Source organism: Pleurodeles waltl, chromosome 4_1 (genome assembly GCF_031143425.1).
Source record: "Pleurodeles waltl isolate 20211129_DDA chromosome 4_1, aPleWal1.hap1.20221129, whole genome shotgun sequence".
NCBI classification, from domain to species: Eukaryota; Metazoa; Chordata; class Amphibia; order Caudata; family Salamandridae; genus Pleurodeles; species Pleurodeles waltl.
Window position 1 is genome coordinate 999,961,903 of NC_090442.1, and position 25,799 is coordinate 999,987,701.

The following is a 25,799-nucleotide window of genomic DNA, read 5'->3' on the forward strand; positions in this document are numbered from 1 at the left end:
GTGGAAGAAGCATGTCGGGGGTAGCTGTGGTGCGGAGGAGTCAAAAGGGGTGAGAAGGTCACAGAGAGTGATCAAGAAACCAGAATATATGAAGGATTATTATACAGAGTAGTTGCATTTATGTGTTTTCTTTTGTTACCTTTTTTTTTATTTTCTTTAATTTGTACATAGTTTTGTTATTTGTAAGAAGGGGAGATATGTTGTATTCTATTGAAGGATAAGCTCTGTTGGCTGCCTAGAAACTTAGAGGGAACTGGAATGTTGTGACTAGATTGTAAGGCAGGCAGTTGTTCATAAGAACTGCCAGGGTTGGATGTATACTTCTGAGCTGAAGAATAAAGAAGAAAAAGAAGCATTTGTGTTGGCACTGTGATCTTTATAGGAGGTGATAAAAAATATTGCAAAGTTTTTGGAGATCCACTTTTTAAAACACACAAGACATCGATCCAATTTTGAAAATATCCACAAGGCAAATGTTTATGTACCTTTGATAATGTTGGTTCAAATGGACCTTGAGGGCCATGTTTAAAGTTTGATGGCCAGAGTCCTCCACCACTTTTGTGATGGAGGAACCTGTCTGCTTAAACCTCGGTCAATCTGCTTTATTTCGAGAAAGGGGGCTGCTATATTGCCACCAGCTGAGTCTCTGCTGACTTCTGAAAACACTGACTGATGGCCCATCTGATATTAGGCTGTCGTACTACGAAAGCTAGACAATCTGACCTATTGAGGGCAGATACTCCACTGTCATTTTTCCTGTTTGAGACTGCCAGGTAAAGCCTGGTGCACCTGAACAGAAACATTAAAATGCCCCCCATAAGTTGGAAATGAAATCTCAGGATGTCAACAACTTTTGTTATTCAAAATGAATTCCTGGTTTGGAGTTTACTTTTGAAAAAGAAAATAAAAATGATGTGCTGGGAACTGAACATGTCACCTGCAAAGCACAGGTTCCGTACCTTCAGCGGACCCTCACTGGTGGTGGCTCCTATGAAGGCAGAGACTTCTGCCAGGTAGACAGAGGTCTCTAAATATGTTGTAGTCAGTCAGGGCAGAGGAGTACACCCCAAGACTGCCTCAGCAGAATGGAGTACAGCCTGCCAAACTCATCCAAAATAAGACCCAATGTTTCTTTTTTAAATTGTTTTTATTAACGTTTTGCTGTTGTACGGGTTCAGATCAATGTATGGCATTGACAGACTCTCACCGTATCCTTGGGCATCAGTGATTACAACTCCTGGATATATTCTTCAATCTAACATTTACATCACATTGTTACTATATCATTACTTCGCTTTTGTATGTCCCCGGTATTGTACTTGTTGGTGCTGCACTTACATAATCACTTCTGTCATATACCATATTATCATTCACCTACCAACATACAGTCTTTACCAAACTCTAAACAACATATTTACATGATGGTGCACTTGGGGGCGGGTAAATTTTAGTTGCTAGGGGATGCCTCAGTGTATCTATACCAAGGAGGGGTCTGGTCCCTCGCTCAACCTCCGTCAATTCGTTTGTGTGTCAGAGGTCACTCAGTTCGATACTTTACCACTCTCCCACCCCTCCCTGTTCAGAATCCTCAAAGATCTACATCCCAGACCAGTAGCCAACTACCTCATTCTCACTTAATATTGGTTCTGTTCCCTTCCATGCACCTCATTATGATATACAATGTGCCTCCTCACCTCTGCTGTCTCCATTCCTTATCTTGTATGTCATTCCGTCGCCTCCACAGTATCGGCCCCACCTCTCACCATGCGATCCCATTTCGTCAACACTTCCTCCCACTCCGGGGCAATGGGTGTCTGCCGCAGGCCCCGTGCCTCCTCACCCTTCAGGACCTCATTTCCATTCAGTCAAGGAAGGGCATCTGGGTGACCTCCAGCCCAAAGCGATTAACATCCTGAATAGCACTAGGGCTAAATCCAGAAAGCGTTCATTTACCTTCCCAATTGCTAATCCCTCTTTCAGACCCAATAGACACACAGTCGGAGCCAAGGTCATTTCCATGCCTAACAGGCCCTTCAAGTCGATCATCACCGCCCCCCAGCCCCGCTGGAGTTCAGGGCAGCACCATACCATGTGGTCGAAATCAGCATCTAAGTCATCGCATTTGGGGCACACCTTAGGGACACCTCCATACATAAGAGTCAAGCGATATGGAGTGAGGTACGTTCTGTGGATATAATTGTATTGGATGTATCGTAGGCACGTGTTCCTCGAGACCACCCGTAGGTATGCTAGTACTTTCCGCCATTCCGTGTCCGACAGGTCCCTTCCCAACTCTCCCTCTTGGGCTGTAGTGGGTCTAATTTGCCTTCAGTTTGAGCTCTGTACAGTTTAGTGATTAAATGAGTATCTTCTCCTGATGTTAGCAGGAGGTGCAAGACCCAGTGTGTGGCGGGCTCCGCATTCACGTGCCCCAATGTTCCCTTAAAATGTGCATCAACCTCTGATATAAAAGGAACTGTCCACGCGGAACCCCGCTGCTGTCCATCAGGTCAGCGAAGGGTCTCAGCACCCCATCACGAAGGAGGCCTCCAATTGTCTCCACCCCGCCTTCGTCCATACTCCCAGTCCGGTGCCCGTCAGGTTCCCTTCCACCGTATCTAACGTTAGTACCGATAATGGTAAGACAGGGGAGTAAGCCAGGCCCACTCCCACCCGTCGCGAGCATCTCTTCCAAAAGGCTAAGGCTATTTTCGTCATTGCACTTTTTTCCTGGGGTTCCACCCTCCAATTTATCATTTGTGCTATGATCCAATCGCTATTCTTCTCGCCATTGGCAGTACATCTATCCAGGCGACCTCTTCCTGCAAACCACATGGAGGTCCACTGTAATTGGCACGCCAGGTAATATAATTTAAAATCTGGTGCACCAAGTCCTCCCTCAAGGGTCGGCCTACAGAGAATCGAGAGCGATGTGAGCCTTCAACCTCCATCCCATACAAGGTCCCTGAGCAGTATATTCAACTCTTGGAACCACGACGAGGGGATCAGCACTGGCAGATTAGCGAAGTAATATAGGAGGCGAGGTAACATAATCATTTTAGACAATGATATTCTGGCCATTATAGATAGTTTCAGTGACTGCCAGAACCCAACAGACGTCCGGAGGGAGCAGAGCGCTCTACCAACGTTCCCATCACGGAGGTCCTTCATATCATGGAACACCTGTATACCCAGGTACTTAAAAGTGTGCGGTGCCCATACCACGTCCCCTGGGCACGAGGAGGGGCGGTCACATCCCGCCGTCATTGGGAAGACAAATGCCTTGCCCCTATTGAGGTGTAGTCCCGAAAGACCTCCGAAATAGTCTAGAGTTTGCAGGGCCCAGGGAAGCCCAGACTCCCCATCTCTGAGATAGATTAGAATATCGTCGGCATAGAGTGAAATAATGTGTTCAGTCTGTCCCCACTCCACTCCCCTACCCACGCCATCTGTCCGTAGCTGGGCCGCCAGAGGCTCAATAGCCAGGGCGAATAGTAATGGTGACAACGGGCATCCCTGCCTGGTGCCCCTGTATATGGGGTAGGGCTCTGAGATCGTCCTACCCATCCTCACTGTCGCTAGTGGGGTTGCATACAGCAGGTCCACCCATCTTACCCATCCTTCCCCCAGGCCCATCCTAAGTATCACTGTCCTCAAGTAGTCCCATCGAACCGAGTCAAAGGCTTTCTCAAAATCTATTGCAAGTAACATCCCCGATGGGGGTCTCTCCGCCCTTGGCATTTGTAAGATGGCAAAGAGGCGTCTGAGATTCAGCGAGGTACTGCAGTTCGGGACAAACCCATTTTGGTCTGTGTGTACTAATGTGGGTATATGTTGAAGCAAGCGATTGGCCAGGATCTTGCTGAGAATTTTGAAATCACTGTTCAACATTGATAGGGGATGAAAATCGGTGACGGATGCCTCACCCGATTTCAGCTTGGGCAGGGGGACCACTAGGGCCTCCCTAAGCGAGTCTGGTAACAGGCCATGGTGTAATGCCTCTGCATAAACTTCCACCAGCTGGGGAGCTAACAGCGCCGCCTATTTCTTGTAAAAGTCCATTGGGAGACCGTCCATACCGGGTGTCTTCCCTGGAGCTAGCTGCGAAATGGCTTCCTGTACCTCCTCTACTGTCACAGGCCCCCCCAGCCCATCCCTTTCCTCGTGCGTCAGGGTAGGCAGTGGGAGCGGGTGCAGAAAACTATCTAGGCAGTCTGTCCCGATTTTGTCCGTACTCCTATACAGGAAGGTATAGTAATCTTTAAAAGTGTCATTTATGGGGCCCGGCCTGAATCTGTGCTCCCCTTTCATATCACGTACGCTCACAATGGACGCCCCATCCCCTCCCGTCCTCACCAACCAGGCCAGCATCTTACCAGACCTGCCCTCCTCGGCTTGCACCGAGGCTAAGTATCTCTGCATACAATGGCATCGGAGCTGTTCTTCCACCTGAGAGTGGGATCTCCTTGCTTGCTCATACTCCTCCTGTTCTGGCGCCCCACTGCTCCCTCTCTTTTCCCCCTCTAGTCTAATCAGCTCCCGTTCCAGTGTGCGTCTTATCCCGGTCATCTGTCCTATACTGTAACCTCTCGTTGCTACGTTAAGAGTTTCCCACTCCATATATCTGGAGGAGGCAGATCCCTTATTAATATTAATGTGGTCTGTCAGATATAAGCGGAGCGCATCTCTGTATGCCTGGTCCTCCCGTGCAGCTGGGGACAATCTCAACAGCGGTATGGGAGGGTCTGTCTTCAGTCACCCTCCAGGTGAGCAATAGGGGACTGTGATCGGATAAGGTGCGCCCCAAGTATTCGGAATGGGTCATTCCCTGTGCTAGGTTGGCTGAGCATACCACCCTGTCTATCCTGGTATGTACCCGGTGAAGGCCTGAGTAATATGAGTAGTCCTTGTCGTCGGGGTGCTGCTCGCGACAAATGTCAATCAAGCCCCAGGCGTGCACCCACTCTCTCAGTTTTTTAGCTACTTTATGCGTTACTGCTCCTGGCAGCAGTGGAGTAGAGCGGTCCAGGTCTATATCCAGTATACTATTAAAGTCTCCCCCAAGTAACAACTCTCCATGCTGCTGGCAAGTAAGGTGGCTCGATAAACGCTGTGGGAAGGGGATCCGATCCTGGTTAGGGGCGTAAATACTACCCAAAACATTTGGAACTCCATGAAGTTTCCCCTCCACTATCACGAACCTGCCCTCCTGATCTATGTCAGTAGATACTACCTCGAAGGGGACTCCCGCACGAACCAAGACCAGTGCTCCTCTAGCGTAAGCGGAATAATTAGTAGCAAACACCTGCCCTCTCCATCTACGCCTCAGTTTCTCTACCTCACTTGCCAAATGGGTCTGCAGCATTGCTACATGTATGCCTCTCCTCTTTAGGTGGGACAATATTCTGTGTCTTTTAGCTGGTGACCCAATCCCCTGTATGTTCCAAGTTAGGAAACTATAGTCTGTCATATAGATATATCAAGAAAATTGCGGGCCACACCGCCTCCCTTGGCCTCCCACTCCCCTCTGTCCATATTCATGTGCCTCATATAAACAATCCACAACCCCAAAGCACCATCAAAATTCAAAATTGGAAAACCCAACTCCCCATCCCCAGGGCGCCTCTCCAACAGTAGGCTGCCCAAATAAACAGTGCAACAGTGCAACTTTGTCAGCCGAGTAAATATAGTTCTCGCCAGTCTAACTGAATGGACCAGAAGGCAGTAGGGGGGTGGGTCCATGCCTTCGGGGCCTACTATCCACACAGTGCACCTCAACTCAGGACCAGTTTATGGGTACAGTTATCCCAGTTCATCCGCCGTCTGTGGAGTCACCCTCGGGGGCAGCCCGGAGCAGCCGGAGCCCTCCACCGATGAGACGGTTGTGCCATCCGAGTCTCCCCCATTACTTTCCAGTGGGGATGCCTCTCTACCCATGGAGGCCGCCGCCTCCAGGGCCTCGTTATTTCCCAACTCCTTTTGGGTCCGTGTTGGTTCGGCACGGGGGCGGGCCCGGTTCCGCTGCCTCCTTGGGCCCCCACGAGACCCATGCTCAGCGTTGCCCGGTCTTGCGTGCTGTCCTCTCTTCTCTGTCCTCCGCGGGCCTCCAGCCACTCCCATGCCTCCTCAGGGTTCTGGAAGAATGTGGTCTTGTCCTCCACGATCACTCTCAGTCTCGCCGGGAAGAGAAGCGATTACTGAATCCCTTCGTCCCTAAGGGCCCTTTTCACTGCCAAAAACTAAGCTCTTTTAATTTGGATAGTAAAATCCGGGAAGAAAGTCACCTCTCCATTCGCCACTCTGAAGGGACCCGCCTCTCTAGCCCTCTGGAGCAGGATATCTCTGTCCTTGTAGTGGAGTAACCTGGCTACCACCACTCGGGGTGGCCTCCCAGGTGCTAGAGGTCTTGAGGGTACTCAATGTGCTCGTTCGAGTGTGAAGAATGGTGTCAGTCGTCCCAGTGCTACAACTGTATGCAACCACTCCTCAGGGAATTCCACCATATTCGTGCCTTCCACACCTTCCGGGAGGCCTACCACTCATACATTGTTCCTTCGATTTCTCCCCTCCTCATCCTCTGCCCTTTGTTCCAGCTGCGTCACTCTATCTGTTAGATTCATCACTGTGGCCGCTAGGTCCTTTTGTCTCGGTGTGAGATCCGCTAGGGCGACCTCCGCCTCCTTAACTCTGTCCGTCAGCTTTTGGTGGTCCGCCCGTAGGAGGCCTACTTCCACTGCGACCTGGTTAATGTCATGCTGTAGAGTTGCTTTTGTGTCCTCGATTGCACCCAAAATTTTGTCCAGGGTGTCCTGGACTTTAGACTGCATGAGGTCTCACAGGTCCCCCCCACTGCGGTCGGCAGATATCGTGCGATCCATAGCTTTACCCCCGTGTCGGTTCCTGGAGGTCATCGGCTCTGGATGGGCTTTATACCAGGGTTTCCAATGTGGCTTGCGGCCCTTTACTGCTACACCGCATACACCCGCCGTCCCAGACCCGAGTGTGCCCAGCCTAAGCTACTATGTCTGAGTGCCAGTGCCCTGGTCCATTAGTGGCCCATTCCTTCGCTCGTTGTGGAGTAGCAGATTCTTTGTGTGCCCGTTGCGCTTTTGCAAGATTGCCTGGGCCTGGCTACACCCATCCTCCAAGGCCAGTTATGAATCAGCACGGGGCCCCACTCAGCGCCGCGGGGCATGAATCAGGGGCCGCGCCACCCCCCCAAGTTCACAGGGCCAGTCGGCCTCACACTGCCTCCAGGGGCTCCTCTGGCTTGTCTGCTATTGGGTTCAGACACTCTTCAGGGCACCGCCGGTGGCCACAGAGCCCCTGGCAGCCCAGCGCAGCTGGCGGCAGCAGCCCCCCACACCGGGTCCACGAGGTGTCCGACCCCGCAAGCGGCGCCACGAGTAGATGGGCGTTCCGCCATGCCTGGCCGCGGCACCCCCACGGCACCCAGGAGACCGGAACAGTCCCCGGCACTCTTCACTCCGCTGCCGAGGCCGAATCCAAGGCCCCTGGGCCCGGTGCCGTCCGCACGGCCAGGCTCCGGCCTGCAACGTCATCCCTCCGGGAATGCCGCGTGGTGGTCACCTCGCGTTCTCCCCCCCACTCCACCGGAGCGGGCAGGTCTGCAGCTCCCTTGGGGTTCAGAGCAGCCAGCCTGTGCCTCCAGCAGTAGGGGTCTCCGAGTTCGGAGTCGCCGCTGCTCCTTCTGTCACATCCCGCAGTCCAGACTGACCGCAGCAGGGCAGGCTCCACCACTCAAGCCCCCGGCTCCCGCACCACGCCCCGGGCCGCGTCAGGGCCGCCCCCGCTCGGGATTGTTTCGGGGTCCGGGAACCAGGCACCGCCGCCTGCCGTCAGTTCCGACGGGCTCTGCTCGCGGTACCTTCGTCGGTGGCCCCGAGGTTGTGCTCGATTTGTCGGATTATTGGTAGGCCCCTTCGGAGCCGCCGAATTATGCGCCCGCCTTCTTGGCCTGTGTAGCCACGCCCCCTCAGCCCCAATGTTTCTATAGCAGATTTCTTAATATTTTAATGAATGCTGCAATTAAAGTGTACTCCCTGAATCTACTTCATGCTGACACAGCACCGTAAAAAGGTGGTGGGTAAGTGAGCAGCTGTGAAGGCACAACTATGCCTAGAGATGAACTCAGTCAATGCTGATATAGGGATATGATCCAGAGCTGGTATCGCTGATAGCCTTTCTTCCAGAAGTGAGGGGACACCAGCACAAGCAAGTGCATTTTACTTAATAAAGGCATGGTTCTGCGTGAGACCTCCCAGCTGAAAGGTCAGATGGAACAGCTTGCCTCACAGGAGTTGTGCGTCCGACAAGGAGAAGTCATACGACTGAGTCTGGAAAGAGGAGTGACCCAGAGGAAGAAGACTATTGTTGGAATGTGCCTGAAGGTGACATGGGTATGTCCTCAGGCCTCCAGGCCTCCCAGCATGTTTCTTGCATCAAAGGGAGGTCAGCATCCTATCCACGAAGTTGTTTATGCTGTAGCCAGACACCAGGTTAAATACTATGCCAGCAGTTGGAAATCATTAATCTACTACAGTATTGACACAATAATGAAAAATGAAATGTGGAGGAACAGAACCAACCAACTTTTAAAATTAGAATCTAAATATATAATCAGACTCAACAGCAAACAACCGTTCAGGCTTAAAGCGATGGAGAAATGCATATACATCTATAAAATAATATGGCAACGTCATCTATTAGCAGACAAAGAAGAGCTGAAAACTAGGGTGACAACTGAAAGAAGCATACGTGATCACTGATAATGAGAAATATCTTTAATGTTGAATCAAATGTACAGTAACATAACATGAGTGTTTTCAGATGGTAGTGGATACGATGCTGGCATCCCTCTGATGCAAGAAACCATATTGATAAAGCTACAAACAATTAGGTCACTGAGGCCACTGATTAGACAATGCAAACATCTTGGAATGTCATGCAATATGGGTGACACAGGATGTAAACAGACAGAATGCTGGCATCCCTCTGTTTCAAGAAAGCAAATGAATGAAACAGGGGACAGACTAAAATTAGGCCACCGAGCCCATTAATGGCGATAACGTAAAAACATTGGAGCTTCATGCATAAACAAGTCAACTATGCGAACTATGAGAAACATCACAAGGAAATCTACACATGCCATCAGGAATTTGATAAGTCAATAGAGAAATATGAATATACATTTGCAAAACACTAGCATTTTTACTGATGAAAACTGGTGACTTTTCATTTACACCATCATTTTTGGTTTTAAAATACTGATTGTTTTGTTGTTTTGTTGAAAGATTTCACGTTTAATTAGCACACTGAGTAAAGAAACTACATGGCAAAAAAAGGCCGAAACGAAGGCGGGATGGGCACTTTGATGAACTGGAAATTAACGAGTGACAATAAATATTATAGATACAATTCCTGGAGTGCGGTGGTTGTTTGATTTGGAAGGAAACAAATATATATATATTTATATGTATATATATGTGTATATAGGTGTATATAGTGTATATATATTTATTTATATATATATTTATATATATATATTCGCTGGAAAAAAAAACAATATTATGGTAATGTTAAAGTTAAAGGTAGATGAAATGTTCAGAAACAACGTAACATTTTACACTCTAAACGCAAAAGAAATTCACCAGTTATATAGTTATCTCAAGTAACTATAATTTGTATCCTAAGGTAACTATAGCTCACACCCTCACCCTGCACAATTTGCTCATCAATAATTTCATTGCAAATGTTGCAGTGATATTAAAAATGATGTCATAGAAGACGACATGAGAGATGTAATATGTAGGTTAGTTATCGGTGCATGGCGAGGGAGCCATGAATCAAACAATTTTAGCACCAAAGGCAGCCATCCCCCGCAGCACTGGGCCTTCAGCCATGCATGCCGGCACACCACCATGCAGGCAACAAATCCCAGCCTTGTACGTCCTTCGCCATCCACGACGAGGTTGAGCCTTTGCCATGTCATGTAGAGTTCACCTTAGGGCCCTGGAGACCCCATCCCCGGGACCAAAACATATATATTAAGAGTGGGAGGCCAAGATGGCTCCCTTCCCTAAACCTTATTAAGTCCTGGAGACTGCATCCTCCAGGACCAACTACAGTTAAACAGGGGAGGGGGCATGTGGCCCTGCCCGAGTCTTCTTGGGCCCCAGGGACCCATCCCCATGGCCAAATATAACAAGAAAGGGGATGGGAGACATGCAGCATCCGTCTCCGAGCCTTATTAGGCCGCTGGGACCCCATTCCCCAAGGCTGAGTAATTAATAACAGGGGAGGGGGATGTATCTTTTTTAAAAGGGGAGGGGGCTACGTTCCCACTCGAGCCTTAACAGGCCCAGAGGACCCCATCCCCTAGGGCTGTTATTATTATAATGGGCTTCATCAGGTCCTGGGGAACCCAATTCCTCACTGCCGAATATTTTTTTAATGGGGAGGGAGCCACGTGGACCCCACCTCAAGCCTATTTTGGCCTTGAAGACAGCATCCCTTGGGCCTGTCCTAATATTAGGTGGGGGCCCAGTGCCCACCCAAGGCAAACACCAGGCACAACAATGGGTGCCACTTGCGGGCCTCAGGATCCTCCTGTCCCCAGCTGGCTTCCCGCATGGTGCAAGAGCCAGCATTCCTCCAGCCCACAGAGAACAGCTATTTACGCTGCTCCCCCTGGGTGGAAGCAAAATGTTGATCTGTTTCCCTGTCCACATCAGTGCAGGCAGGGAATCATGTCTCAAATCTGCTCCCAGCTGGTGGGCTGCAATTTTAAAGCTCCTGTCTGCTTGGAGCAGACGTTGTGTTCCCTATTTAAAAATGCTCCAGCCAGACGGAAGCAAACACAAGTTTCCCACAGGTGCAGGCAGGGAAACTACTTTGTCCCCAACATTGTATTTGAGCCAGCCCTGTGAGAAGTGGTCAAAGGGGCCATTAAAAGTATAGGGAAGAGGTCAGCGTGTCCCTATCCTTTAGGTTTTAATTGTGGCTGTGAGAAATGGGGTCCCTAGGGCCTTTTGCCTGCGCGGGAGGGGAGCCATATGGCCCTCCTCTCCTTTTTTTATACATATATGCCATTGGGGCTGAAAGCAGCTCGGGGAGGGGGTTGTGTGACCCTCCCCTTAAGAAATACTTTGGGCTTCAGGGGATGGGGTGCCCCCACGTAAAAAACTTGCCTCCTCCTGGGCCCTGGCCCACCACAGGGTTTTTTACAAAGAAGCACAGAAGGTTGCGCTTCTTTTTTTTAAACTTTTTGCTGTGGATTCACAGATCCTCTGTGAGGTTGCAGCAACATTTAAAAAAACGTTTTTGAGTGCACCACAAGGATCTGGGGGTCAGGATATCCCTACCCTGCCCAATATCTCTTTTTTATGTTTTTATTAGGACCCTGGACCAAGTCCTAAGATGGCTGTCACTACTTCCTTGTTGATGTGGTGTCAGCCAATCAGATCTCAGTTTCATCTCTGTGGCTTGATATATACATTTTTTAACATTAATTTCTCCAAAACTAGTAAACAGATTTACACAAAAATACAAAGCAACTCTTTCTGGACCAAGATCTAGCTTTCTGCCAAATTTGGTTCAGCTGTTTGGGCTGTAACTGTGTCTAAAGTTCCTATGGAAGAATTAATGGGGGAAACGCATTTTGGGACCCCTCCCTTTTTCTTGGCCTCTACTTGACGGATCACCCTGAAACCTACCATGTGTAAGAAGATTAGTTACCCGGGACTTGTCACTCAGTACACAAGGCCCACAAACCCCCATGAAACATTGAATGGCTCCTTCGGATTAGGCCATCCTCATGCTACCCAAGACATGATTTGCTCCATCTATTTTACATTATTTTCTATGGCAAGAGTCTTCAAATGATGGTGGGGAGGCGAGGCTCTGGCCAAAAGAAGCATTATGCTGATAACAAGGCTTTGTTTTAAGTTGAAAAAAAATGATCAGCACCAAACTGCTCTGTAATGGATCATCACTAACATGTTTTGTTATTTATATCCAAGTTAGGAGTATGTGTCAAAGGGGAAGGGACCCCCAATACTCTTCAAAAAACCCTGTCCCCAATCATCACACTATGGATACTTTTACACTTAGTAAGTCCTGCCTGACCAGAATAGTATGTTTGGCATCGTGTGCTTGACTGAATTTTTAAAACATGCAGTCATAACATAACTTAACTGCAATTTTTAAATAAGTCTGGACATATTTAAACATTACCAATTTAACAGAATAATTGGGAAAAAATTGCAGGGTGGGGGCCAATGTTTTTTTTGTTCTACTGGGGGGAGCGGCATTAAAAAGTTTGAAGACCGCTGTTCTATGGTTTCCACATATTCTGTGTCACACTTTTTCAAAATCTCTATTTCTATTGCTTTTTTTCTTTCTTTCCCCTGTATCCGACATTTTTGTTGTTGTGGCCTTCTGTACCACTCGGTCCAATACACATCTTTCACCTCTCACCCTAATATTGTTAGTACTCTCTCCCACATTTTCATTTTTCATCTTCCCATTCAAAATTCCCTTAGCCCTTACTGGTTCATAATGTTCCCAGGGTCACTTTCCAAACGGTACAAGGTTCCCATCATGAACCGAAGTCTGTTTCGGTTTGTGGTGACATGAAGTCAGCAGTTTAAATACAACCAAGAGCACTTGAGTAAAACACACTGTTAAGAGCAGAAAATGTGTCTTGGTATTGAGCTGACCTAATCTCTAAGGCACTGGTTTTGACACCAAAATGAGTATATGTTAAAATCCACATGTTATCAGTAGATTTGCTCACCTCACGAAATTTATTAAATTTAATTTGAAAGAGTTAATAGACTATGACATTTGTACCCCGTTCAATTAGGTAAACTCTACTCTTTTGGCAAACATACAGAAGTAAACCATAGCGTATACATACCTTGCGAAGTGACGTCATACTTTTCGGCAGAGATAGACTTAATCTCCATGGTAACTTTGTGCAGTATTTCGGTAACTTGAACCTGCTTTGTGAAGTCTTGCAGCATAGCCTTTCCGCATCCTCTCAGATATGCTTCTAAGATTACAGCAAACCTCTGCTGATAGTGCATGGATTGAGCAATCTCGCTTCTCAGAAACCAAAACAAGAAGTGGCCAATTCTTTTACTCTAAATAAAAAATAGAATCGGAAACACCATCAGTGCATGCAGTGATATCAGCTTCATTCCACCCAGTCTCATAAGGCTCCTCCCTTTCCAGTGTGCAGTTTATTGTTCTATTCTATTGTATTACAAAATTTATATAGCACTTACTGCCCTCCTGTGGGGCGCTGAAGTGCTTTCCTAATTGGGTAGCATGCTACACCGTGGAAGTGTGTTGTTTTTGTTTTCATCCTATATGGGAAGTGTTTGCATGTTGTGAGTAATGACCACTGAGGTTTGGTTATCGTGTTAGGGGACACAGCGATTAGAAGTGTGATGGATTAAAAAGCATGTTACTGAGGCATGCAGTTTATGGTTTTCAGTAATCGGGCAGCTCTGAACAGCCCTGTAAGTCTTTTTATGGTATTTCCTATCATCATAGTCCACTAAACTGGTTACTGCACTGGGATGTCCCTTTGATGAAGCAGAAAATGAAGGTTTTACATTTATTAACGCATAAACGTAGTGTGAAATAATCATGTGTGACATTAACCGAACTAATAAAGATTGTACGGGGACAAAATGTGCCCTCAGAGTAGTTTGCCAACATTTATACGCGTGCTTTATATAACGTGGTGTATTAGAATTGCACTAATCCGACATAATCATAAACGTGTGCTACGTTTTGCTTGTTTGAAATGCTTTAGCTTAGCATTACTTTAGCGGAGGCTTTGGCCTAGTGGCCTGGTCTCACGGTTTAGATACTCGTATTTTTCCAATGTGCTATTAAACGTGTATTTCTGCTTGAAGCTGTACTTTTCCACAGAAACTGTTCACATGCTTATCTTAAAGTTTCGTGCCAGCATGGCATATTTTCTCTTTACTTCAAGGTCGACTTGCAGGTGCGGACAATGGAGGCTCTGAAAGTGAGCTAATTGGTAGACAATGTTGCAACTTGCGTACCCATCTCCAAGGATAATGTATGCTTAAGTGAAAGCTTGAGAACTGTCGTTTTTGATTGGACAATTTGAAGCTAACCTATGAACCCTCCAATGGAGACCCTACTGGATTCGAACTGTTGTCTATAAAAACCAGGTGCACGAGAAGGAATTAGGCCATTACCCGGACACTACGCCATTTTGCAGATTTCGTAGCTATTATGGCCCACTTTGCTGCGACGCCATTTTGAGAGACTTTGATGCTTTCTCTAATCGAGAGAAAGAGACTTTAATGATTCTTGCCCTAGAGACTTTAACTTTAAAATGCCCTTTGCATGAAGTAGTAGTTTTACTTTGCCGCCGTGAGGCAATTGCCCCGTCCACCCCTGCCCCTTTGCCCCGTTCCATGCTGATCGAGAAACGGTACCCGTGAGACGAAGACTTCCTTGTATGCTGATCGTAATTGGTAAATATGAAAGGAAATTGTAAAATTGCATTGTGTTCCTTTTAGGTAACCAACTGCTGATTTTGATAAGGGCCCTAGCTAGGAGTTTTCTAAATTTATGTTGCTAAATTGTTTTTGCATGAAGTCCCACATGCCGATGCTAATTTGAGGTTAGATGAGGATTCCATATGTTGCACGATGCAATTTGAGATCTTGTTATGCTGACTAAATGTATACAATTAGTTCATTACAGATTATCGTATTAGTGCTTTGTATTGCCATTATCGAATGCCTTGTGATTCAAATGCTACATAGATTACACTTGTTTCGACGTTATGGACAGCTATTAATGTTCATTTACGTTTATCATTTGGTGTTGAGACACATATATATTGTGCTAGCTTTGTTAATATAGGGAAATAAATTCACTAACTTCGCAATAAACTGGTGTGGTTATTCCTGACTGAAAGGTCAGGGTTCGCCGAAATGTATTCTGGATTAATTGTTAAGTGTTATGTTGATCAAGGTATTGCTTATGTACGTTATTGATTATTGATTTGATGGGACTGATCGATTAAGAGTACAGAGAGTTCCCACTTAGTCAAAAGATTCATCGGCCTAAAGAGCGTCCGAACACAGGTAAATTATGACTACGGTTCGCTCTATCACCTTCCAAGACATTTTGTTTAGAGTTTATGGTGCTGAGCAGGCACAGTTTGGAGGATTACACAGTGGAGATATCTCCTGAGGCGGACTTCGGTAACACCATCCGATATCTGATTGCCATTGCGAGATACTTTTTTGCACTTTGTTAGCCCTGTCCAACCTTTACAATAACAGTAATTACAAAATGAGTCTTTCAATATTCTTTTAACATTAAGGTCATACACCATATTTAGCCCAGTCCCTGCGATGTACTGTAAAATACATGGAGAAATTAGTCACATCACAGATCACAGTCTCTACAAATGCTTTTCTGACTTCTCTCACTCCAGTACTCTAGTTTTTTCTCAACTAAAACTACAACACAGTGTTTTTCATCAGATATAGTCAGTATTAACTTAATATGGATATTAAACTGTCTGCCTGAAGCAGTCTAGCACTATACAGGGGCGGCTCCTCCGCAGTGACGGAGGACCGTCACCCCCCTGGATAAACCAGGAGATGAAAAATAAAACGATAGCTTGCTATCATTTTATTTTCCATTTTTCATGTGCTGGTTCAGCCAGCAGGTGCAGGGAGCGGTGGGGCTGGCCAGGGGGAGGTGGGAGAGTGCACTAAGTGTGCAAGTGTGTTTGGCTGGCCGTTTCAAGCCGGCCAAACACACATACGCACTTAAGTTTCTCCAACCCGGCTGTATACACAGCTGAGCTAGAGAAACAGCACAGACCCTAGGCTTGTGTCACTGCCGCACAGACCAATCCTGACGCTGCTTACATGCTATGTTTAGCATGTAAGCAGTGCCAGGATTGCTGGGGAGCCTGTGCCTTTGGACACCAGAAGAGGATCGAGGCAGCAGAAGACGGCGACGGGAGATGGGCGGCGCAAGGTAAGTGGTTTCTTTTCTTTTCAAAAAGTTTCCACTATCGTTCGTCATCCCCCATGCCCGCCCCCCACTCCCCTCCTTGACATATGCAGCAGCTGCCGCTGGATCTATAGAGTGCCAAGATTCCACTCTCTTTTATTTAGGAATTATTGGCATTAATACCCTTTTATTGGACTAGCGAGTTTATGTTAAGATGGCAAATTTCATAAGCATGAATTGAAAAAAATAAAAGACTTGGAATGCACGTTTTACACGCAAAGAAAATGCATTTATAAAGATAGGCGCATTTTAACACAAAGGTTAACAGCAAGGTGTGTCTAATCAACAAACAATTTGGAATGTGGGGCAATGATATTTGTCATACGTCTAGAAACAATGAGTGAGAGAATTAATTTCAAATAGTGCAACTAAAAATCCTACGATGGAAGAATGTGTTGAGCATGGGGCAATGGGTTCGGGTTGAAAGTTCTCCCTAATGAAACCCTCTGAAAAATTAGTGACAAATGTCAGCTTTCATAGCCCATAAAATCACTAACATTAGTAAAATATTTTTTAAGTATACATTTACAGAAGTATAATCCCGTGCCCAAGGAACGCTGTGGTAATTAGCGGCTGATGGTTCATAATAAAGCACGCTATATCAGTAATAATCATGAAAACTTGATGGATTTAATAAATAATTAACAGGAGAGCTGATGTTCTTTCTCCTATTATTTTGTTTTCAAACATTGTCACAAAATAGCCCATTTTAAAGCATATCAAGCCAACAGAGTGGTGAAAAACTCTTGAGACAGGGTTACAGGGCCTCAAGAACAATTTCCGGTTCAGCCAGAAACATTGTCTCTGATATAACTTGGAATAAGCAGAATGCTTAATACTGAATACTGCAATTTTGGTACTTTCTGTTCCCTGCCCTCCTCTTGAATTCTAGGCATAAAAATGAAAAACAGAGAATTATGGTTGGTATCAGGTGAAATGTTCTGATTACTGTGGTAATTTGAATCCTTGGTAATCCCCTGTGAGGGAACACCACATCGTCATTCCTGTAACCCTCGAATCCCAACTCGGAGAAGAAAATCCTCCACAATTAGGTTGCCGCTGAAACTACAGGTGCCACAGTGGAACCAAAGGCTGGATATCTGGAGCAGGTTGGCCCTACTGAAGCTCTGGAGTGTTAAAGATTTCTCACTGAAAAAGTTTAAAGCCTCCACGCAGAAAGGGACTTAGGGCCTCCTTAGGAGTGTGGCGGTCCGTGGACTGCTACACTTGCATTGATGGTCGGACTGCTGCATCCCGGTGCTCCAACTGCCCAATTACAACCCTGGCGGATTGACCCGCCAGGAGACCGCTGTCCCTGCCAGGAATAGCATTCCCGATGTCATGACGGCGGTCAAAGTTGTACACAGCCATGGCGGCGCTGATATCAGCGCTACCTGGCTGATTACAACTCCCTTTACTGCCAGCCTTTTCATGGCAGTTTCACTGACATGGAAAGGCTGGTGGTGAGGGTGTGCTGGGGACCACAGGGGGGCCCCTGTACTGCCCATGCCCAAGACATGGGCAGTACAGGACCCCCCTGGCCAGCACCGTCGGAATGCGCACTCTCTGCTTTGTAGACAGTGCACATTTGGAGGATGCTTGTCGGCCCCCTCTGTGCTACGAGATAGCACTCAGCTCTTTTAAGGGAGCCAAGTGCTATCTCCTAGCACTGTTTCTGCTGGTTTTACCAGCAAGAGCACTCTATTGCAATGTTCCCGCCAGTCAGACTAGCAGGAGCATTGTAATAGGGCAGGAGGGGATGCCACCACCATGGCGGTGGCATCCTCCCTGTGAATTTGGCGGTCCCGCAGTGGGACCACCAAACCCGTAATGAGGCCATTAGTAATTTTTTCAGAGGTGAGGGATCTTTGAGTGGGACAAAGCTGAAATCAATTCTGATGCTGTGGAACGCCTGGTCAGATACTTTTTCCAGTCATCCCACTGAAGTTCTGGAGGAAAGGTTTTCAAGTTCCCAAACTTTCTTCTGGTGCCCAACCAACCGCAGACATACACGTTTGAGGCTCTCAAGGCCATAAGGGAGGCATTTAGAGATTCCCAAGATGTCAGGCAGAGGTCAACAGCAGGCTCCAGTCTAGGTCAAGTGGCTACTTGTCATTTAGGCACTTTAAGGTAAAGGCCTCTTGCAGTTTATTATCTCCCACTAGCCACAGGAGGCCTGCCTATTGACCCTTGAAGTCCATGTCTTCTTCCAGGGTATACGTGGGGGTAGGTTCAGCCCTTCAGGTCCCCTCGCTGCTCTCAAACTGCAGGTGCAGTCCTTTTTCTGCTCTTCCACAGGTCCAGAGAGTGTTCTAAAGAGGGTGCCTTGCGGTGCCACATTTATGCCTGTCAGCTAGTGGGTGGCAGTGATTCCTGGCTCTTTCCTATCCAATGGGGTAAAAGTACCCAGGGTAACCCACCTACTTTTTCAGTAACTCCTGTTTGCTTTTCTGCAAACAGGTCCCAAATGACGTGTTAGGGCAATGCGAAGATGGTTGAAGTCTTCAGCCACATTCATCTTGGACCAGATGGTGTATATGGGAGGGTATTATGGAAAATACCACTGTACATCTAACACTAAGTCATTTTGAAGCAATTCCTGGGCCCACACCAAATAGGAGACAGAAGTATGGAGGACAAAGCAGAGTCACTTGGCAACCATGCAGGGGATACACGTAAATCTGGTCCTGTTTGATCCCTTTCAAGGGCCCAAAAACATTTTCCATGAGCCGCAGACAAATCTCTCAGGCAGAATATTACACTGTTGAGCCAAAAGAATGACAACAGCTACCACCCTCCATATTCTACAGAGCTCAGAGGAGTCGTCCCTGCCCATTTAGGTCATCCTGTCAATTAAAGTGCTCTACCATGTAGCTCCTCAGAGGAATTTCACTTCTCATTAGGGTCAAGCACTTAATTGACAGCTGCTGGGAAGCTAATATGGGTTAGTCATACGGAGTTTCAAGGAGAGAAAATAATTTTCTAAATGTCACTTTTTCTAAATATTTATTAACAATCCAACTTGAATTGCGATTTTAATAAATTTAGCAAAACACAGTTGTATAATTATTTCTGAAGTTGGCATCGAACCTGAGATAGCAGAATTATTCTTTTAATCTATAATTTAGTTGTGCCATAGGAAATCAGTGTCTTCCACAGTTAAATAGATTTGGGGGCTTGTCTCTGTAGGGCCATGGTAACATCAAGGCCATCATTATGAGTTTGGCGGGCTTTTGGTAAGACAGCCGTGCTAGCGGCCGCCAAAAGACCACCACTGATGGGGGTACAGTGATCGCCGTATAATGAGTCACAAACTGAAGACCGCCCAAATACAGCCACAAATCCGAAACTGCCAGGCCAACCGAGGGTCAGAGAGAGATGTTCCCACCACCAGCTCCACCAAGTCAACAACATCCAGCTCTCCATATTACGACCCACAAATCAGCACAGTGGTCACTGTACGGCAGAAAACCATTGGCGGTGCGAATTGCCGCAGTATAAAAATCACCTCCACCAGAACTCAACACCCCATTGGACAGTCTGAATACCCCACACCTGACTTCCCACGCATAACACACCACGCAACTTCACCAGCAACACAATACATTTATCACCACTGCACTCAAACACCAGATACCACCAGCACACACAACCACACACCCTCACCCCACCAAGCACCCTACACTGTAGTCTACAAGCACAACACACACACCCACAACACAACCACCATGTCCCATCAGAAGCACCCACATTTCACAGATGATGAGTTGAGGGTCATGGTAGATGAAATTGTCAGGGTAGAACCAAAACTGTTTTGAGCTCAGGTCCAGCAAACCTCGATAGCCAGAAAAATGAAGTTATGGCACAGGATCGTTGACAGGGTTAACTCAGTGGACACCCATCCACGCACAAGGGAGGACATCAGGAAGAGGTGGAATGACCTATGGGGGAATGTGTGTTCCGTGGCATCACGTCACCAGATTGCCATCAACAAGACTGGTGGTGGGCCCCCACCTCTTCCCCCTGAGTTCACATAGTGGGAGGAGAAGTTCATGGACAACATGCATCCTGAGGGCATGACTGGAATTATCGGCGGACTCGACTCTGGTAAGTGAACAACACTCCCCAGGCACCAACCACTCCTGTCCAGCATGCGTCCCCACCACCTATCATTCCCTAATCCACCCTATCTCACACTTCTGCATCGCCCAACACCCCTCCCCGGCATACCACCCCACTCCACTGCCACTATCCCAACCCAGTCCCTCCCTAATGCATGGATACCAATCACAATGCCAAGCACCACAACTCCCACAATGCATCACTCCCTACACATCAAAAGATCATAGTCCCACTTCACAGTGGAACACCTGCATGGAAAACCATAGCACGTGCCACACCAACTGGATGCTTTGACTGCGTTCCAACACATGGCAATGACAGCAATGCTATCCACTATCCTCAACCCTTAATGAAAATGGAAACAAAGGCACAAACCGTCACCCGCAAACAATGTCTGCAGTGCTGCATCTGTCATCACTGGGAAACAAGTCAAGCTACTCCATGCATCAGACGATGATATGAACAAGTACATCTCCACAATGTAACTCTCTCCCTTTCCATCCACAGGTCCTGCTGCCACTGCTAACTGGCAGCAGATGCCAGAGACAGGCAGCCGTCACGAGGATGAAGGCCCCAGTGGATGTCTGGATATTAATGACTTGCCTGGCCCATCTGGGATAACGGGTGAGTCCACCACCACCAGCCCCACCCTGGACACATTGGAGTCCTTCACCGATGTGGCTAATACAGCATAGCTAACCCTTCATCCCCAAACCTGTATCCCAAAAACAGGTCAATCAGCATTGTGCCCAACAGTCCAGGGACCAGAGTCAAGGCAACACACCCAAGCTGATGAAGGTCCTGGTGCAACTGGGAGTGGACACACTGTGCCAAGGGCACTGGGGGCCAGGGGCAGTCGGAGGGCACCTGTGGTCCAAGGGATGGGGCACCCACAGCAAACGACTGGCTAGGAACCCATCTCCCAAGTCCTGGGAGCATACCACCATTAACAGAACATTATGGGCCAGATCCTGGCAATCATGCAGGAGAACCAGAGGCTGCAGAGGCAATACCACCAGGAGGCCATGCAGCAGTGGCAGAGCCTCAATGCCACCATGGCCTCCATTGCAGGGGTGCTCAAGGAACTGACCCCATCCTGCATGCGTTTTCTACCCACCAGCATGCCCCTTCTACTAGCTACATTCCAACAGAGACCTCCACTTCTGCGGCAGCTAGGGGAATGGAGGCCCTGCCAGAGGACCCACAGACCAACAGCACCCCTCCCCCTGTAGCTGAGGAACCCCCACGCAAGTGAGGACGCCCATCCAGTCATCCTGCAGGACCTGATGCCAAGACCAAGACCACTGCCAGGAAGTGATCCTCTCCTGAACATGCTCCCTTATCTGCCACTGACACACACTGTTGACTGTCTGCTGTCATGTCTCCATTTTCCTATGGCCCCTTGGATAGTGGACCTGGACTACCTACAGCTGGGCCAGCTACTCTGATGATTTCTCCCCCCATGACACCACTCATCACACATTTCACCTGTGAATCACAGTGTGTCTTTACTGTAATAAGTGCAATTTTCTGATGTAAAACATGTCATTACAGTCAACCCATTGTCCTGCAAAAATCAGTGAGATAGACATAAGGGGGAGCAATATGTAGCAAGGATGATAGTAGAGCCAACATATTCTGGAAACATGTGTCAAGGGAACCAACAGGCAAGGCAGGAACCAGAGTTGCACCACACGAAAGTCCTGCAAACAGACCAAGATAGGGACAACTAGCACAATAGGAGTCAATGTTGGCAACTCACACATGCAGTACAATGTCGAAATCCCTAGTGTGATTTGGCAGGTGGAATCTCAAACCATATGCCCATGTCAGATCCACATCTCGTAGACATCCATACCCAATTGTCCTTCCCTCACAGCTGACAAAACTCAACTAAAGGCATGTTCCACAGTCAGTAACAGTTAGGTTTTACATTTTCTCATTGTGGACTGTGAGGATAAGTAGCAATACTGATGACACCACTATGTTTGGCATTACAATTGCAGTTGACATAGCAGTACAGGGAACATAGAACGTGCACAATAAATTGCATAAGTGATGCAACACAACAGCAGAGTGGAAATAGCACTGACATTTTAACAGTAACACCTCCTCTGATGGGCAATATGTTTCCCCCCAAACCCACCCAGAGGGAGAGCTGCACTCAACACCTCCACTCCACAAGTCAACGCCGTGTCCTCCGCCTGCTTCCTCACCCTCCGCATGCTCCGCAAGATCTTCCGCTGGATCCCCGCCGACACCAGAAAAACCGTGACCCACGCCCTCGTCACGAGCCGCCTGGACTACGGCAACACCCTCTACGCCGGGACCACAGCCAAACTCCAAAATCGCCTGCAACGCATTCAAAACGCCTCGGCCCGCCTCATCCTCGACATACCCCGCAGCAGCCACATCTCCGCACACCTGAGACACCTGCATTGGCTCCCAGTCAGCAAAAGGATCACCTTCCGACTTCTCACCCACGCACACAAAGCCCTCCACGACAAGGGACCGGAATACCTCAACAGACGCCTCGGCTTCTACGTCCCCACCCTCCTCCTCCGCTCCTCTGGCCTCGCACTCGCTGCTGTCCCTCGCATCCGCCGCTCCACGGCGGGTGGGAGATCTTTCTCCTTCCTGGCGGCCAAGACCTGGAACTCCCTCCCCACCAGCCTCAGGACCACCCAGGACCACTCCGCTTTCCAGAGACTCCTAAAGACCTGGCTGTTCGAGCAGCGATAACCCCCCTTTTTCCCCTAGCGCCTTGAGACCCGCACGGGTGAGTAGCGCGCTTTATAAATGTTAATGATTTGATTTGATTTGATTTGATGACAGACACCAGGAGGAGATATGTCACAAGACAGACAGGAGTACAGGTCACATACAAAAAAGTTGACACATACCTGTTTCTCATGGGACGTATTGTTGATTTAACTCTGCTCTAGTCAGCTGCATCCTCATCATCTTCCTCCTCATCACTCACTATGTCCCCTTCATTAGCCACTGGTTCAGCTGCCACCTCCTCTACATCCAGCAATGGGATGTGACGTCTCAGGGCAAGACTGTGTAGCATGCAGCAGGCAATAAGATCTAGCAGACCTTAAGTGGTTTGTGGAGTAGGGCACCTCCGGAGACATGTAGACACAGGAATCTGGCCTTCAGTAGCCCAAAGGTCCTCTCGATGGCACGCCTCATCCTGCCGTGGGCCTCATTGAAACAGTTTTCAGTATCTGTAATCAGATATCTCACAGGTGTCAGCAGCCATGGGAGGTTAAGGTAGCCAGAGTCACCTGTGTGCACAAAGAGTGAACCCATCTCAATACCGGTGGAGACACAGGGCAGATTGTGAAGAGAAGTGAGATTACAGGGGCACACATACTATTGGATACATACCGATGAGCCAGGCCCAGTCCCTCTGTAGTTGTGCCATCATTTGTCGGATGTTGCTGTTCCGCAGAACGAATGAATCATGCACATAACCAGGGAACTTGGCCGTAACCTGGGAGATATATTGGTCAGCGAGATACACCATCTGGACATTAATGAAATAAAGGTTTTTCCGGTTCCTGTACACTTGTTCATTTATCCTGGGTGGAACCAAGGCAATATGGCCCCTATCACATGAGGGACATGTGCCAAAGCCTAGAATGCAGCTTTAACAGTGGCCAAATCCGCACATTGGGGGAACCAGATGTAGCAGGATAGATGTTTGAGTGAAGCACACAGTACATCCTTGAACATCAGCTATGAAATCTCTGCTGCAAAGCCAACTGTAATCTGAAATGACCCTGAGGCAAGGAGGTGGAAAACTGACAACACCTGTACTGTGGGAGGGATGGCATAGTGATGGCGTATGGCAGGCAACAGATCTGGCTCCAACTCAGTACACAGCTCCATAATGGTCTGGCGGTTCAGTAGATACGTCTATATGACGTGTGTCTCTTCCAGGGTAGCAAGGTCGACTAGGGGCTGGTACACAGGGGCATGTCTCATTATCACCATTGCACCATATCTGGGAATAGGAGAGAGGAGAAGTCAAAAGGTGATGAATTCAATGTGTGGACACAGTCAATCTATGCAGTAGTCACAGTTTCAACCATGGCACACCTAAAATTCAACTACTAATCACTAATTACGTGTAAAATGGCAGCCACCTGTCCTGCATGCACAGGACAGATGGAAGTGACCTCATTCCGCTGGCATTAGTCGTCATGGCGGTAGGTGGTCTAAACCGCTGAGCAACTCCTCATTGGATAACATTGTTACCTATGGGATAATGGGGCCAATGGTGATCACCGCTGGTGGTGACGGTCATGTACGCAGTGGGCGTGACCACCATTTATTGTGGCATAGCTCACTTGACGCCTGACACTCATGCAAGACCTTCACTGTGTGCGCTGCTGTGTTCTGACTCCGACAACCAATATACCAAGTGCTGCAGGAGATAGGACCCCAGGAGGAGCTGGAGAAGATTGCGGATGGGGGTCCTACCATTGTATGGACAGTTGTATGGGGCACCAGAGCAGCAGGTGAGCCTTATGTCACTGTCCTGTCTGATAGTGATGTGTGTGAGGATGAAAGGTGTTGGGATGCGGCAGACGGATGCATGGAGATGGGTGAAGGGGGCTGAGCATTAGTGGCGTGATGACACATGAGTGTGGTCATGAGATGTGACTGATGTGTGATGTCCACTGCTGTTCCAGTGATGCCACTCTACATGACTTTGTCATTATGTCTGTGTCACCCATGCAGGTCAGCGCTCATCAGAAAAAGGGCATTTGGTGTCCCATTGCCAAGTGAGTGCGGACCCTGGGGGTTTATAGCCGGCAGAGCACCCACTGCACAAAGCGGTGGGAGGACCTGAGACACTGGGCACGTAAGACCGCAGAGCCCAGCTGGGGATGTCCTCCAAACGAGGGAGGGTTGCCCATGTTGCCCATCAGACCCTGACCCTCCTAATGGACTGCATTTTGGCGGTGGCCTAACCTGAAGTGGATGTGCACTTGAGGGCAGCACAGCAGCCACAAGGGGGTAAGTACATAGTCACACCTCGATAATGTAATGCTTTGGGCTGACTACTAGTGGGAAGGTGTAGTGTAGGTCATTGGTAGATGCACATCGACTATGAGTATCAGCCACCCTGGCAGGATTGGTTTCAAAGATGTGTGCCCATACCATGCAGACAGTGACTTATGAGGGCATTTACTTTCAATTTGGAATTTGTGTGGTCACCTTCAACAAAGTTTAAGAGCCCAGCTCCTACCATCAGCATTAGTACACCTGAGGTGTCAGGGCATTGCCATCAGTATCAGCCTACCACTGTGACGGAGGTAATTAGGGCATGCTGAATCAGCTGCCATATGCTGTATGTAGATAGTCCCAGTGGGCCCAGATGTCATTGTGCTAGTCATCAATGGATTAGTGGGTATGCTACCTACCCATGCAGGACTCTTTTGAGTAAGGAGTACAGGATATGACTCCATAAACAACCATGAGAATGTGCCAAGCAGATGGAAGTAACTCATTCTGCTTGCGTTAGTCATCATGGCTGTGGGCAGGTGTGACTAGTA

General features: G+C 48.0%; 1 protein-coding gene across 1 annotated transcript in view; it reads right to left on the minus strand.

The window, feature by feature from the left end:
• The window catches only part of PIK3CG (phosphatidylinositol-4,5-bisphosphate 3-kinase catalytic subunit gamma), a 271,650-nt gene that overhangs the window by 143,058 nt on the left and 102,793 nt on the right, over nt 1–25,799 (minus strand). The window contains exon 4 of the mRNA XM_069229845.1: nt 12,941–13,166. Coding sequence (XP_069085946.1) covers nt 12,941–13,166 — 226 coding nt within the window. The remainder of the gene's footprint in view (nt 1–12,940; nt 13,167–25,799) is intronic.